Genomic DNA, 17,025 nt, shown 5'->3' on the forward strand with positions numbered 1-17,025 from the left:
CAAAGGGGCCAATACATCACAATCTTGCATCAAATGTGCAGAGAAATAAAACGTGTTCTCTAAAATGGCTCTGGTATTGTAATAAACCCCTTCATGTTCTCGGAGGTGTCAGGGGAGTAAATGTTAGTCTTTGGGTACTTCTGTCTTTTTTGTTTGTTTGTTTGAGACAGTTGTTCTGTTGCCCAGGCTGGAGTGCAGGGGCTTGCTCACAGCTCATGGCAGCCTCAGACCTCTGGGCTCAAGTTTTTGTCCCCCCTCAGCCTCCAGAGTAGTTGGGACTACAAGCACATGCCACCACGCCTGGCTAATTTTTTTATTTTTTGTAGAGATGGAATCTTGCTGTGTTCCCCAGACTGGTCTTGAACTCCTGGTCTCAAGCGATCCTCCTATCTCGGCCTCTCAAAATGTTGGGATTACAGGTGTGACCCACTGCATCTAGCCATACTTTTTTTAGTAGCCCTTTTGATAAAGTCTTGGTCTCCCTTCCCCTGTATTTCCTCTAACTTGGTGTTCGAGTGTAGAGGCGAGCCTTGCTGTGTGTTTGTGCGGTGGAGAGGGCAGGGTTTCCTCAAATCTATGACTCGGCTTTGGTTCCTCAGCCACCCTTGTCTTCCTGGTGCTCCTTAAGCATTGGAACCTGACGTGAAACTCAGGTAAAAAGTCAAAGAATCAGGTCTCTCAGTGTGTTGTGTGCTATAGTAAGACTCCTTGGCTGTATCAGGAGACTCTCATGTGGCTCGTGTTACCCTCTGTCACATCTTCATCTGGCACCGGGCCTAGGCTTGCTGGTTCAATGCAGACACACTCCTGTTCCCCTCTTGGGAGAGTGGCATGTGGGAGCCAATGCCATGGCGGAAACTAGAATAGCTCTGGTTAGCCAAAATGTAGCCTTCCCTCAGGACACCTTACTGAGTCTACTTTGATGCGGCACCTGGCAGGGGAGTGCTAAGATGGGCGACCTAGAGGGGTCTTTTCCTGCATCCCGGAAGCAGCTTGCCTGTTCTCCGTGTCTCCCCAATGCATCCCACTTTCTGAGTGTAAGATCCAGAGCCACGTGTCTCAGCTTTTGTCTTTTCTTCTTCCACAGTTCCTCAGTCCCAGAAAGGGCTGGCTTCAGGTGGATATTTTATTCTTTTTGCTACTTCCTCCTCTTGTACCAGGACAGCAAACCTCATGACCTCACCCTCAGTGGGGAAGAAATAGCATCTTTGCAATAGGGAAGAAACTGTGATCTGAGGATCTGGGTTGTCTAGAAACTGAGTTGGAAAAAGGAATTTTAAAATGTCTTTGTTATGGAGAATGATCTGAGGAAAAAAAATATTTAAAAAATAAAAAATATATAAAATTTGCCCCTATTCTTCAGCAAAGACTGGCTCTTTATCTTTACCTCAGGATTCTATTTTGAATGCCAAAACATTTGATCATCCTCAGTGACCCTTTTCTGTCTCCCTTTCCCACCTCCACCCATGGTTGCCTCAGGCCAATTAGGAGAAAGTCATCTACTTGGAAATGTAAAGCTGAGAAATATGTTAATTTTTTTTTCAATTTTCACCTCATTATACCTGTCAGTCAGACTTTATCTTAAGGGTAGTTTGAAGGGTTGATGCAGAAGGTGACATAGTCAGTTGATGTGCAGTTCTCAAAGGAGTGGGGAGGGGTGGGCAAGACCAGGCGTGAATAGTGTTTCCATGTGGGGGATTCCTTCCTGGCATTTCTTGGTTTTCTTTCCTTTCTTTCTTGTTTTTCCAAATCATGACAAATTGGGAAAATGGTATAAATTACTGTGATTCTCCTGCAAGAATTAAAGGTTAACAGTCAACATAGAGATGTTACTGTTCGGAAGGAATCCACTGATGTCAAGTTGAAAGTGAGGGAAAGAAGGGCTGATGTGAGTGGAAAGTGAAAGTTAGCTTTTTTAGGGTCTGGGAGAGGAGGATAGAATTAGTTTTGCTTGTAGCTGATGTTGTGTTACAAGTATGTGTTCCTGGTCCTGTCTGATGATAGTGTGAGTCATTCTTGCAAATAAAATAAATATTAATATGTATATGTGTCCAAGCACAGTGGCTCATGCCTGTAATCCCAGCACTTTGGGAGGCTGAGGTAGGCAGATCATGAGGTTAGGAGATCGAGACCATCCTGGCCAACATGGTGAAACCCCATGTCTACTAAAAATACAAAAATTAGCTGGGCATGGTGGCAGGCGCCTGTAGTCCCAGCTACTTGGGAGGCTGAGACAGGAGAATAGCTTGAACCCGGGAGGCGGAGTTTGCAGTGAGCCAAGATCGTGCCACTGCACTATAGCCTGGCGACAGAGTGAGAATCTGTCTCAAAAAATAAAATAAAATAAATATGTATATACATAATATACTTTTTGTAAATTCTATGAGTGATGTTCCAAGAAATAATAAATTTTGGAAGCAAACTAAGTACTTATATTGGCAGTCTCAACACACAGTTCTGTGTATTGCCGTCACTTTACTAGGTGGTCCTTTACTAGGTGGTCCAAATGTGAAGTTTTTTGAATATTCCCCAGTAATACCTGCTGGTGTTTTAGTGTTTTAATATTCTATATAGTGTACTATTCTTTGTAAAATACTCCAAAACTTGACATTTCTTATTCATTGAACACACCCTTTTAGATATCGATAAGTTGTGAAAGAGTATAAAACCTGTATGAAGTATTTTAAAAGGAAATGTAGGATCTTGGAAATTTTTTTCTTTTTTTGAGACATAGTCTTGCTGTGTTGCCCAGGTTGGAGTGCAGTGGTGCAATCTTGGCTCACTGCAACCTTCACCTGTTGGGTTCAAGCGATTCTTGTGCCTCAGCCTCCCAAGTAGCTGGGATTACAGGTGCCCACAACCACACCAGGCTAATTTTTGTATTTTTAGTAAAGATGGGGTTTCACCATGTTGGCCAGGCTGGTCTCCAACTCCTGACCTTAAGTGATCTGCCCACTTTGGCCTCCCAAGGTGCTGGGATTACAGGTGTGAGCTGCTGCGCCTGGCTGGATCTTGGAAATTTTCATTTCTTGATCCACAGCCCTATTTGGAGATACTAGATGTGAAGACACCAGCTCAGAAGCTGTCGTAGGAAGTGAGAGGAGACAGTGTGGTTTGGCTGGGGGCAGAAGCAGAGGTAATGGAGAAAACTAGATGTAATGAATATTTAGGAGTTGGAGTCAGTCAAGCTAATTGAGTGTGGGGTGAAAAGGAGAAAGCAGGAAGGTGCTGCTGCTGTTGAGTGAGAAGTGAGGGGAATGAGGGGCCATCCATTGTGAACACACATGTGGGAGGGGCCTGGTGGTTCCTGTGAGTATGTGTATGGAGGACGACAGGTGAGTTCAACTTTGTGCTTTGTGGGCCTGAGGAACCCTGCCCAGCCAAATGGAGATGTCTAGTGGACACTTTGGAGATGGAAATATGGATTTTGAAGTCAACAGCACAGAAACAACGGAAGCAGTGGGAGAGGGCCATGAAATACCTCTTTTTTTCTTTTTATCTTTCTCTCTCTCTTTCTCTTTCTTTTTTGCGACAGGGTCTTGCTCTGTCTCCCCTGCTGGAGCGCAGTGGTATGATCATGGTTTACTACAGCCTTGAACTCCCAGGCTCAAGTGATCTTCCCACCTCAACCTCTGGAGTAGCTGGGATTACAGGTGTGCGCCACCACGCCTGGCTGATTTTTGTATTTTTTGTAGAAATAGGGTTTCACTACATTGCCCAGGCTCATCTTGAACTCAAGCAATCTATCCGACTTGGCCTCCCAAAATGCTGGGATTACAGGTGTGAGCCACCATGCCCAGCTGAAGTACCACTCTTGAAGTGACCAGTAATGGACTAGTCGGGGAAAATAAATTTTCCAAAGGATATGGAAAAGTAGTGCCAGAGAAATGAGAGGACCCACAGGGTACAGGGCTGTGGCAGCCAGGGAAGAATGTGGCCGTGCTGTCCAGTGATGCAGTGATGGCGGAAACCTGCCCCCGGGACCCATTTCTTGTTAAAAACTGAGGACGGTGTTCATGACCTGGTGGGAGATGAGCTTCATCTGCAGTGGGTGGGGGCTGACAGGAAGGACTGTTGGGTAGAAAGAGCCAGTGAAGAGGAGAATGGGGAGAGTGAGGGGCGCAGTAGCTGCCAGGGAGCATGGAGTAGGGAGGGTTTCATTTGTGTTTCCTCGTTAAAGGGGAGAGATCGGAGCATTTACTCCTTCCCATGGCAGCTAAAGGGGGAGAGGTTGAAGACAGGTGAAAAAGGAGGGCCTGAGAAACAGGAAGGGGTGGGCCCCAGGATCCGGGAAGAACGGTTAGTCTTAGACCTCGGGAGGAAAGTTTAGCAGAGTGCCTGTAGATCCAGGCGGGGTGGTTGATTTGGTGCTGGAAGCGCAGGGAATTCTATGAAAGCTTCTGTTTTCTCTGTGAAGCTGAAATACATCATTTGCTAAGGTAGAGTTGTCTGGGTAAAAGGCTTGAGGAGAATAGTGAAGGACTGAATTACTTTTTGTTGGAACATATGAGAGATGCTTGGACAGGACCTTACAGAAGGGCCTTCAGCTAGCGTGAGGTCCTGAGTTTATGGTGTGTAAATCCACAGGGCTCTGTTGTTTTTCTTCACCGTTGGTTAGCCACCTGGGTGTGATTATGGAGAAACTGGGCTCGTGTACTTAGCAGGCTTTGGAGGCTTTTTAGGCTGCTGTGACAGATATTATAGTGAAGCTAGGATTTTCAGGATATGATAAAGAAATGTTGAAGTGAGGGATTAAAGAATAGACACTGAATGTATTGAAGGAAGTGAAGATGGAGGGTATTTACATATACATGAAAGTGATTAGGCCTGGCACAGTGGCTCACCCCTGTAATCCCAGCACTGTGGGAGGCTGAGGTTAGAGGATCACTTGAACTCAGGAGTTTGAGACCAGCCTGGGCAACACGGCAAAATTCCATCCCTACAAAAGAATCCAAATATTAGCCAGGTGTGGTGGTGCATGCCTGTGGTCCCAGCTACTCGGGAGGCTGAGATGGGAGAGTTGCTTGAGCCCAGGAGGTTAAGGCTTCAGTGAGCTGTGATTGTACCGCTGCACTATAGCCTGGGTGACAGAGGGACACCCTCTTTTGAAAAAAGAAAGTGATTAGAGCTGGGGGCTGGGTAAGTTGAAAAGAAAGTGTGGGGGATGGCTGTGTGGACAGGCTGCGAAGTCGGGAGTGCTTGGGAAAGTGGCTTTCTGTGTTCTGAGTCCAGGGGTGTTGATGGCACCCAGGCTGTGGCTCTGGCAGTGGGTCCCTGACCTTAAGCAGAGGCATGGTTTGTGAGAAATGAGGGAAGCTGAGAAACTGAGAGACCAAGGTGCTGAGTAGGCAGTGGATGCCCTGAGGATGGTGGCAGGATTTGCAGCAGACTGAAAGTCTGTAGGGCCCGAAGTTACTTGGTGAGGGTTGGGCCACTGGGAGGCTGGCAGATGGCAGCAGAGAAGGCCAAGAGCTTTGACTTAATGACAGAAGCCTCAAAGGAGGAGCTGTGATGTGAATGGAGAAGTCATCAACCAAAAGCAGTAGTGGGTTTTTTGTTGTTTGAGATAGTGTCTCGCTTTGTTGTCCAGGCTGGAGTGCAGTGGCACAATCATGGATCATTGCAGCCTTGACCTCTCGGGCTCTGGTGATCCTCCACCTTAGCCTCTGGAGTAGCTGAGACTGCAGGTGTGCACCACCATACCTGGCCAAATTTTTTATTCTCTGTAGAGATGGGGTTTCTCTATGTTGTGCAGTCTGGTCTTGAACTCCTGGGCTCCAGCAGTCTGCCTTCCTTGGCCTAAAATGCTGGCATTATAGGCATGAGCCACCATGCTTGGCCAGTAGTGGGAGTTTTGATGTGGAGGTTCACACGACTTCTGTTCAGTGAGGTACAGGGGGGACAGGGGACCCCACCTGAGGAATAAGTGGGGGTTCCTTATCAAGATGAGCTAGGTTTCACTAAGAACAGAAAGCAAAAGATAGGTTCAGTGAGAGACTGAGGCTCTGGGATTTATTGACTGTGTAATTAGGGGTTCCACAGAGCACACACTTGAGAGGAAACAGATGTAGGAGTTTGGGTAAATGGCAAACAATCCCAGGGACACTGTTGGCAGCTGCAGTCCCTTGGAGGGTTGTTAGAGGCCTGTTGTGGGTGTGCTGAGGTTGGTGGCTGAGGTTTCTGTGGGTTCAGATCCTGGAATCCAGGAGCTGAGGGTAGTGTGTCATGTAAGTGAGGTACTGCAGCTCACAGTAACTGTGAAACCATCGCTCCTTCCCTGCAGTGGCCCCTGGAATAACATGTTCTTGGGCTGTAACAGCCCCATCACGGCAGGTGATTTTCAGATTTAATAGGGCTGTATTCGCTACAGTCTGATTGGGAATTTGGGGAAGATTTTGGGCTATCTCAGCTCTAAATAGTGCCCTGTGTATGTTTTTTTGCTAACTTGAATTAGTTTTAGTTTTTGCAACATTCAATTGTTTATGCCTTTTCTCAGCTCTACTGCTAGGATCTGACACTTAATTGCCTTTAACTTTGATCCTCTCTTTCACCTTGGCAACCCAATATCCTCATTAACTGAGACTTTATCTGCAGTCAAAGAATCTACTTTCTAGCACTATCTGTAGAGTTCATAGCTTTCCAGATTGTATTAGCCCACTTTCACACTATTGTGAAGAACTACCTGAGACCAGGTAATTTATGAAGAAGAGAGACTTAATTGACTCACAGTTACTCAGGCTTACCAGGAAGCTTGACTGGGAGGCCTCAGGAAACTTACAATCATGGCGGAAAGTGAAGGGGAAGCAGGTACAGCTTACCACGGCACAGCAGGAGAGAGAGTGAAGGAGGACGTGCCACACACTTGCAAACCCTCAGATCTCATGAGAACTCACTGTCACCAGAATAGCAAGGGAGAGATCCGCCCCCATGATCCAGTCACCTTCCACCAGGCCCCTGCTCCAATTCAACATGAGATTTGGGTGGGGACAAATCCAAACCATATCCCAGGTGCTGCAGGAAATATTCTTTACTGACTCCTGTTGTGGTACAGGTGTACAGAGAGTTGCTGTGCACTGCCTTCATCCCCTCCATCCACCCTCCTGATACAGGTTTTCAAAGAGAGTTGCTTGTTGTGAACAATGTCAAGAAAACCCCTCTTGACCTGATGATGGCAAGATGATTAAAGACTCGGAGCCCTAGAGTCAAGAAGCTGCTAGAGATCATCTAACTCGAATGTAACCCCCGTCCAGTCTCCCTCTACCCCTTTAGAAGTGAGGACATTGAGTCAGAAGGTGACACCAGATCTGCACCTTGTAAGTTCTCATCCTTTACACCCATTACACTTCTTACAAGGTCACGTACCTTGCCTCTCACTCATCAGTAGTGCTTTGCAAAGGAGAGTATTGAGGTCGCTTGTTATGGAGAAGTTAATTTTGTTGTAAAATTACCTAAATATAATCTAAAAATACCTTATATTTTTCCATTTTTAGGAAGAAGTAAGTCTAACTTGGGCTGGACACCTCTACATCTGGCATGCTATTTTGGACACAGACAAGTGGTCCAGGATCTGTTGAAGGTCTATTTATGACTAATTTTTAATGACTACAATAAATATTATTGTTATGTAAATTTTTAGATGAAAGTCTTAGAAAAGCCGCCTGAGCCACAGTGACTTATTTAAAGCAATAGTTTATCATTCAAGACACTTAAGTGTTCTTTATTGAATACATGAATTAAGTTAGCCTGGTTAATTAAAATTGTATGTTTAATCATTAGATTTTTATATTACTAGCCTTTAAAAATTATAGAAGTGGGCTCTCTACTAAAAAATACAAAAAACTAGCCAGGCGAGGTGGCGGGCGCCTGTAGTCCCAGCTACTCGGGAGGCTGAGGCAGGAGAATGGCGTGAACCCGGGAGGCAGAGCTTGCAGTGAGCCGAGATCCGGCCACTGCACTTCAGCCTGGGCGACAGAGCGAGACTCCGTCTCAAAAAAAAAAAAAAAAATTATAGAAGTGGGCATATTAATGAAGATTTTATTTTCAGTTTTATGAGTGTGACAGTTGAAAAAATAACCAAAGCACACCCTAAATAATTAAAAAATAATGTCAATACACAAATAAAAATTTTAAAAAACAGAAAAAAAGTCACGATCTCTTAGCACTGCATTTAATGAGAATTGAGAGTTCATATTTCTTAATTCTATGATGAATAACTTCTCACATATTGATTACATCTTACAATTCATCTGTACATTTAAATAATGGCATCTTTTTTCCTGAAAACTTATTAAAGTGATAATGGAGGAAATGTGGTATTTCATTCAGAGATCATTCTCCTTTTATCAGTATGACTGCTTCTAAAGTAGAGTGAAGGTGTATGGATTTTTTTTTTTTAGTTGAGACAAGGTCTCACTTTGTCACCCAGGCTGGAGTGCAGTGAGCTGAGATTACGCCAAGTGCAGTGGTGTAATCTCGGCTCACTGCAGCCTTGACCACCTGGGTTCAAGTGATCCTCCTGCCTCAGTCCCTCAAGTACTGGAGCTATAGGCACGTACCTTCATGCCTGGCTAATGTTTTTGTATTTTTTGTAGAGATGGACTTTTACCATGTTGCCCAGGCTGGTCTCAGACTCCTGAGCACAAGCAATCCACCCGCCTCAGCCTCCACGTGCTAGGATTACAGGTGTGAGCCACTGCGCCTGGCCAAGGTGTATAGATTTTTAATGAAAAGCACCTTTTTACTTTTTATTCTTCTACCTATCAGGTAGATTTTTACCTTTCAGGAAACCTACTATACACACACACACACACACACACAAACACACACATACATATATATGAGATAGAGTCTCGCTATATTGCCAGACTTGCCTTGAACTCCTGGGTTCAGGTGATTCTCCTGCCTCAGCCTCCCGAGTAGCTGGGACTATAGGCTCATACCACCATGCTGGCTTTTTATTTTTACTATAAATTTAATTTATTGTTAGTAGTGACACCTAAACAGTATTAACAATTTTAATTTTTTAAGGCTTTAATGTATTTTGAAGGAATGATTTTCACCATTGTATATTTCTTGATATTTAAAGTGGTCATGTTTACTAGGCTGGTGCAGAAGTGAATGTGTTGAATGACATGGGAGACACGCCGCTTCATCGAGCTGCCTTTACAGGACGAAAGGTGAAAATCATTCTATGTTCAATGTTTGTAAGTGAGGTATTTGGAAGAGTAGTTACCATTGTTTTCTCTATTATAACCATCTGACCAGCAACTGGAGAAAGCCGCACAATCAAATGTATACACCAGAACTTTGGGTCAAAAGGCCACAAGATCTTTGAGTCGGACAGTGAGGTCAAGTACTAAGGTCGTGGAGACCCCCACTCTGTAGCATCCCTGTGAGGAGATCATTCTGTTTCTGCTTGTGTACTCCAGCAATGGGGAACTCCTGATTATTCTTTTTTTAAAAAAATAGCTTAATTGAGGTATAACTTACATTGCATAAAATTCACCTGCGATATTGTGAAATATATATTTGGTCTTTGACCTTTTACACTAAAGATATACAAAAAGATGACTGGCAACCCCTAGCTGGCTTCAGGATAGTGGCTGGTCACCAGAAAGACCAAGGCAGGACTAGGGGATTGGGATTTTCAACCCAACTTTGCAACCTCCAGGGAGGGTAGAGGGGCTGAAGGGGAAATTGCTCACTACTGGCCAGTGGTTTAATCAATCATACTTATTTAATGGAACCTCCATAAAAACCTGAAAGGACAGGGTTCTGGGAGCTCCTGGGTAGCTGAACATGTGGAGGTTCTTGAACGATCGCGCCCCAGCAAGGGCATGGGTGCTCCGTGCCCTTCCCCCATGCCTTGCCCTATGCATCTCTTCATCTGTATCCTTTGTAATGTACTTTATAATAAACTGGTAAACGTGTTTTACTGGGTTCTGTGGGCTGCTCTAGCAAATGAATGGAATTCAAACAGGGAGTCGTGGGGACCCTAACCTAAAGCCCATCAATCAGAAGTTCTGGAGGTCTGGACCTGCAGCTGTGTCTGAGGGGCGGGGAGAAGTCCTGGGACTGAGCCCTCACCTGTGGGCTTGATACTATCTCTGGGTAGATAGTGTTGGAATTGAATTAAAGGACATACCGTTGGTGTTTGCTGCAGAACTGATTGCTTGCTTGGTGGTGGGGAGAACTGCCCCCACCCACATTTGACCACAGAAGTCTTCAGTGTTGCTTGCTGTGGTAGGAGAGCAGAGGAAAAGCATGATTTGATCACATATTGTAAGTGTGCATTTTAGTGATTTTTATACATTTACACAGTTGTGCGACATCATCAAAATCCAGTTTTAGAACATTTGTCACCCCAGAAGTTTCCTCATGCCTGTTTAGATTCATCCCCTGCCCCTTTCCCATGCCCCAGGGTACCACTGATTTGTGTCCTGTCTCTAGATATTAGATATTTGCCTTTCCTAAACTTTTTTTTTTTTTTTGAGACTGAGTCTCGCTCTGTCACCCAGGTTGGAGTGCAATGGCGCGATCTTGGTTCACCTCCGCCTCCTGGGTTCAAGCGATTCTCCTGCCTCAGCCTCCCAAGTAGCTGTGATTACAGGCCTCTGCCACCATGCCCAGCTAATTTTGCATTTTTAGTAGAGATGGGGTTTCACCATGTTGGCCAGGCTGGTCTCGAACTCCTGACCTCAGATGATTTCCACCCACCTCAGCCTCCCAAAATGCTAGAATTATAAGTGCGAGCCACCGCACTCAGCCTAAACATTTCTTGTAAATAGTATCATACAAACTATGTGTCTGGCTTCTTTAATTTAGCATAATGTTGTTGCGGTTCATCCATGCTGTAGCATGTATCAGTAGTTTGGTCTTTTTTATGGCTGAATAGTCCATTGTATGGATACGCCATCTTTTGTTATCTGTTCAAGTTTTATTGAAACGACTATCTTTTTGCATTGTATTGCCCTGATACCTTTGTTGGAAATCAACTGACCATAATTTAAATGTTTCTGGTTTTTTTTTTCCTTTTTCTTTTTTTTTTTTTTTTTTTGAGACAGGGTCTTGCTCTGTGACCCAGGCTGCAGGGCAGTGGCACAGTCTCGGCTCACTGCAGCCTCTGCCTCCCAGGCTCAGGTGATCTTCCATCTCAGCCTCCTGAGAAGCTGGGACTACAGGTGTGTGCCACCATACCTGGCTAATTTGTTGTATATTTAGTAGAGACAGGGTTTCTCCATGTTGCCCAGGCTGGTCTCAAACTCCTGGGCTCAAGTGATCTGCCCACCTCAGCCTCCCAAAGTGCTGAGATTACAGGTGTGAATAACTAAGTTTTGATATTAAACAGTGTAAGTTCTCTAAATATGATCTTTAAAAAGTTATTTTGGGTATTCTCAGTCCTTTGCATTTCATGTAAGTTTTGGGATCATCTTGTCAGCTTCTATAAAAACATATATTGGAATTTGTATGGAGATTGTGTTGTCTTGAATCTATAGGTTAATTTGTGGAGGCTTGCCATCTTAATATGGATTCTTCTAATCCATGAATATGAAACCTCTTCATTTATTTAGATCTTCTTTAGTTTATCTCAGCAATGTTTTGAAGCTTTTTTTCTTTTTCTTCTTTTTTGAGACAGGATCTCACTCTGTCACCCAGGCTAGAGTGTAGTGATGCAATCGCGGCTCTCCGCAGCCTCGAGGCTCCAGCTGTCCTCCTACATCAGCCTCCAGAGTGGCTGGGGCTGCAGGTCCACACCACGATGCCCGGCTGATTTTTGTATTTTCTGTAGAGATGGGGTTTTGCCGTGTTGTCCAGGCTGGTCTCGAACTCCTGGGCCACCCACCTCGGCCTCTGAGTGTTGGGATTACAGGCGTGAGCCACCACGCGTGGCCTGAAGTTTTCAACATAGAGGTCTTGCAGTCCTTTTGTTAAGTGTATTCACCAGCCTGGCTTTAATCTGTGGAATGTGGAGTGAGTCTGGCCAGCTAATACCTCTGCTGAGTTAAAAAAAAAATTTTTTTAAATTTTGTTTGTTTTAGAGACAAGTCTCACTATATTGCCTAGGCTGGACTTGAACTCCTGAGCTCTAGTGATCTTCCTACCTCAGCCTCTCGAGTAGCTGGGACTGTAGGCATGCACAACTGTGCCTGGCTTTCAGCATAGTATTTTAGGATTCATGCCTGCATCTGTGTAGCCTAGTGGTGAGCCCGTATTTGGGCAGCAGTGGGCTCCATTCCTCAATCCCCTTAGGGTTCTGCGCTCTGCCCTGGATCTGTGTGTAGGCTGGAGAGTGCTTTCAGAGTCCAGGCATTTCTCACTTCTTCCTCTGCTCTGACTTTTGCAAGGCCCCCTCTCCTTTCTCCTGCAGATGTGTGGAGTTTCCCAGCAGCCTGGGGTACCTGGGAAGCTTACCTACTCCTACTGCAGTTCTTTCATTTTCAGGGTAGTCTTCTTAAGTTTTAGGCTGTTTTGCCATTTGCCTGTGTGGTAGGCAGAATCATGGCCCTCCAAAGACATCCACGTCCTAATCCCCAAAACTTGTAAGTATGTTAGGTTACACAGCAAGGGGAAGTTAAAGTTGCAGATGGAGTTGAGATGGCTGATCAGCTAACCTTAAAATAGGAAGATTATTTTGGATTATCTCGGTGGGCCCAATGTAATCACAGGTATCCTTGGAAGTGTAAGAGAGGCTGGACATAGGCCGGGCGCGGTGGCTTACGCCTGTAATCCCAGCACTTTGGGAGGCCGAGGCGGGCGGATCACAAGGTCAGGAGATCGAGACCACGGTGAAACCCTGTCTCTACTAAAAATACAAAAAAAATTAGCCGGGCGCGGTTGTGGGCGCCTGTAGTCCCAGCTACTCGGGAGGCTGAGGCAGGAGAATGGCGTGAACCCGGGAGGCGGAGCTTGCAGTGAGCTGAGATCACGCCACTGCACTCCAGCCTGGGCGACAGAGCGAGACTCCGTCTCAAAAAAAAAAAAAAAAAAGAGAGGCTGGACATAGTGACTCACGCCTGTAACCTCAGCAGTTTGGGAGGCCAAGGTAGAAGGATCACTTGAGCACAGGAGTTTGAGACCAGCCTGGGCAACATAGGGAGAGCCCCATCTCTGAAAAAAGGAAAAAGAAAAAAAAAAAAAAGCCCGGTGTGGTGGTGTGCATCTGTCATCCCAACTGCTCGGGAGGCTGAGGTTGGAGAATCACTTGAGACTGGAAGGTTGAGGCTGAAGTGAGTCATGATTTCACCACTTCACTCTAGCCTGGGTGACAGAGGGAGACCCTGTAAGAAAGAAAGAAAGAGAGAAAGGAAGGAAGGAAGGAAGGGAAAAGAAAAGAAATAGCTGGGTGTGGTGGTGTACTCCTGTAATCTCAGCTACTCGGGAGGCTGAGGCAGGAAATCACTTTAACCCAGGAGGTGGAGGTTGCAGTGAGCCAAGATGGCGCCATTACATTCCAGCCTGGGCAACAGAGCAAGATTAAAAAAAAAAAAAAGAAAAGAAAAAGAAGTGTAATAAGAGGGAAATGTGACTATGAGAGAATCGTCAGAGAGATACAGTGTTTCTGCCTTAGAAACTGGAGGAAAGGGGGCTGTGAGCCAAGGAATGTGGACAGTCTCTAGCAACTGGAAAAGCAAGGAAATGAATTCTCCCTTAGAGCCCTTACAACACCTTGATTTTTCCCAACGAGACCCATTCTGGACTTCTCAAATACAGAACTATGAGGTAACACGTTTCTTTCTGTTGTTTTAAGCCACCAAGTTTGTGGTCATTTGTTACAGCAGTGGTGGAAAGCTAATACACTCTAATAGAAAAAGCAGCCTCATGCTAGCAAGCATGTAGGTATTCTCATTTGTTTTCTGCTGTATTTGCTACTTTTACTGGGTTTTTGCCTTTTGTTTTAAATCAAGTCATTTCCCTCTGGCAGCAAAACTGCTGGGTTTCACTGCCAGGCCTGCCGTGGTCAGACTTGTTTGGGGAAGTGGGAAGGAGTAACAGCCTGTGACTAGAAAGCTAAAGACTCCCAGTGTTCTTCCTCCAAGTTCCTGCCGTTCCTCTGGAGTAACTGCCTCTCAGTTTGTTTCTTTAATGGATATCCAGCACCACGAAATGGTTAGTTTTGACAATTTTGTCCAGCTTTATGCTAATTTTTTCAGTATAACACTTCTGTTGTCCTTTCATAGCTAAAAGTTTCTTTACCCCATATTAATGTTTTTTTGACTATTTAAATGATATGCAAAATTAACTATGACATAGGGTATATTTCTTGTATATTCTAGTTGTTGACCATAGTCCAACATGATACCTAAAGGTGGTTTCATAATCACATGATTGGAAGCTTTATGTGAATTTATCACGAGTTAAAGAACAAGTTTATTATTATATTGTTTCACACTTTTCATTATTCTAATGACTAAATTTAACTAATGTTTAATACATTACCATGAGTCGATTCTGTATGCTAAGCATATTTGAATTAGTGCATTTTATACCACTCTGGTCTATTTGTTCATAAGTTGGTATTTGTGAACCAGATATGGAGTCTTAAGCTGAGAAAAAAGAACCTTTTATAATAAACAAAGGTTGTGGTTAATTTCTATGCTTGACTTTGTGGGGTTTCAAATATGAGCTGCAGATGGCTCGATTTGCCTGACTACGTGAACTACTTGTTGTTTCCCTCTGTAGTCTTGTATTGCTCATTCTTTTCTATATACTTAAGAAAATTCTATTGTCATCTATTTCTGCATAGCCTAGATCTACCCATTCAAAGTGCCGCTCAAACGTAATATCCATAAATTCTTTCCTAACATCTTGCAGCTAGAAGGAAACTCTACTCTTCCAGGTTTCCTGGGCACAGTACAGCACTTTTATTCATCCTCTACCTTGTATTAGTGTTATTTTTGTCTACGTCTTTTTTTTTTTTTTGAGATGGAGTCTCCCACTGTTACCCAGGCTGGAGTGCACTGGCACGATCTTGGTTCACTGCAATCTCTGCCTCTCAGGTTCAAGTGATTCTCCTGCTTCAGCCTCCTGAGTAGCTGGAATTATAGGCGTATGCCACCATAGTTTGTAATTTTAGTAGAGACAGGGTTTCACCGTGTTGGCCAGGTTGGTCTCGAACTCCTGACCTCAAGTGCTATCAATCCCAAAGTGCTGGGATTACAGGAGGGAGGCGCTGCACCAGCCTGTTGTCTGTGTCTTAACTCTGCTACTAAGTGGCATTAATCTTGCTAGCAAGGAATTATCATGTTTTGTTTTTTGTGTCCTCCATGAGCACAAGGTAAATTTTACCTCTCATCTCTGTAATTACCTAGATTGAATAAGTTCATTTTTCTGTGTTCAGCTCTTTACATATTTGGCCATTTCTGCTATTTTCTTGAACTTTGAACATGAGACCGTGCTAAACTGGGCCTTAGTTTGACATGCACATCAGCATATATACAGTAAGTCCTCACTTAATGTCAATGATAGATTTTTGGAAACTAACTCTTGGATAAATGATGTATAAGGAAACCAACTTTACCATAGGCCAATGCATATAAACAAGAGTTAAGTTCCTACAGCATAGTTCTAGTCGCAAAACAAAAATCACTGCCAGACATGGTGGCACATGCCCATAATCCCAGCACTTTGGAGTGCCAAGGCAGGTGGACTGCTTGAGCCCAGGAGTTCAAAACCAGCCTGGGCAACATAGGGAGACCTCACCTCTACAAAAAAATTAGCCAGATGTGGTGACATGCACCTATAGTCCCAGCTACTCGGGAGGTTGAGATGGGAGGATCACTTGAGCCCAGGAAGTTGAGGCTGCAGTGAGCCAAGATCATGCCACCACACTCCAGCCTGGGCAGCTGAGTGAGACTCTGTGTCAAAAAAGAAAAGAAAAGAAAATTACCACACTTCTAAATGAAGAGCAAACACTTCTAATATTAAACATTGAAATAAATGTGAGCTATTCATACATTTAGAAAGATTGGTAAAAACAAGTAAGATAATTATTTACCCATTTATCCCAGTTCAGGTACGAAGGTGGCTGGAACCTATCCTGGTAGCTCAGGGAGCACAGGGGGATCCAGGCCTGGACAGAATGCATCTTGTCACAGGGCCACTCACATACGCACCCACATTCACACTGGGACAGTTCAGACACGCTCATCCACCTGATATGCACACTTCAGGATGTGGGAGGAAAACAGTACCTGACATACCCGCACACAGACATGAGGAGAACACGTGAACTCGACACAGACAGTGGCCCTCTCCAAGAATCGATTTTTTTTCTTGTGAACATTGCAATGAAACGATGTTGAATGAAATGGTGTCGTTTGAAGATCTGTTGTATTTTCTTAACTGCTGTCTTAGAAAATAACACTTAGCTGAAGTTACATGATTGTGTTACGTAGGAAACATTAAAAAATGTATGTGCTCATTATCTAAGCATGATTGAATTACGCAAAGAGTTTAATTTCTAATTGTTCTCATGAAAAGAATCAATTTATCTGATTTCTATGTGATCATTTACCATGAAGATAATTTTAAAATATCTTATGATCCTGTGATTCAGTAAGTAGAATGTTGAGTTGAAAAGGGATTTGGTTTATTATAAAGTAGTTTAAACTCTTATCCTGTGGAATATTTTAAAAATGCAGCTCCCCAGCCTGGCACGGTGGCTCATGCCTGTAATCCCAGCACTATGGGAGGCCGAGGCTGGTGGATTACCTGAGGTCAGGACTTCAAGACCAGCTTGGCCAACATGGTGAAACCCTGTCTCTACTAAAAATACAAAAAAATTAACTGGGCCTGGTGACGGGCACCTGTAATCACAGCTACTTCAGGAGGCTGAATCAAGAGAATCACTTGAACCTGGGAGGCAGAGGTTGCAGTGAGCTGAGATTGCGCCATTGCACTCCAGCCTGGGTGATGAGAGTGAAACTCTGTCTCAAAAAACCAAACCAAACCAAAACAAAACAAAATGCAGTTCCCCCAATTTTGAGGGACCTTTGGGCTTTTCTTGGTACATTAGTGCCCCCTAGT

The 17,025-nt window shown here is 44.3% G+C and overlaps 1 protein-coding gene across 7 annotated transcripts in view; it reads left to right on the forward strand.

Annotated features, from left to right (window-relative positions):
- The window catches only part of OSBPL1A (oxysterol binding protein like 1A), a 225,405-nt gene that overhangs the window by 18,696 nt on the left and 189,684 nt on the right, over positions 1 to 17,025 (forward strand). For 3 of the 7 annotated variants that reach the window (XM_005587007.5, XM_045378301.3, XM_045378302.3), the window contains exons 3-4: positions 7,491 to 7,576; positions 9,102 to 9,176. The exons of 2 other annotated variants lie outside the window; for them this stretch is intronic. In XM_005587007.5, the coding sequence (XP_005587064.3) occupies positions 7,491 to 7,576; positions 9,102 to 9,176 (161 nt within the window). Of the gene's footprint in view, positions 1 to 7,490; positions 7,577 to 9,085; positions 9,177 to 17,025 lie in introns of those variants that run through there. 2 more of the 7 variants (XM_065533984.2, XM_045378300.3) reach the window with 2 other exon arrangements.

The sequence above is a fragment of the Macaca fascicularis genome, chromosome 18, assembly GCF_037993035.2.
Source record: "Macaca fascicularis isolate 582-1 chromosome 18, T2T-MFA8v1.1".
NCBI classification, from domain to species: Eukaryota; Metazoa; Chordata; class Mammalia; order Primates; family Cercopithecidae; genus Macaca; species Macaca fascicularis.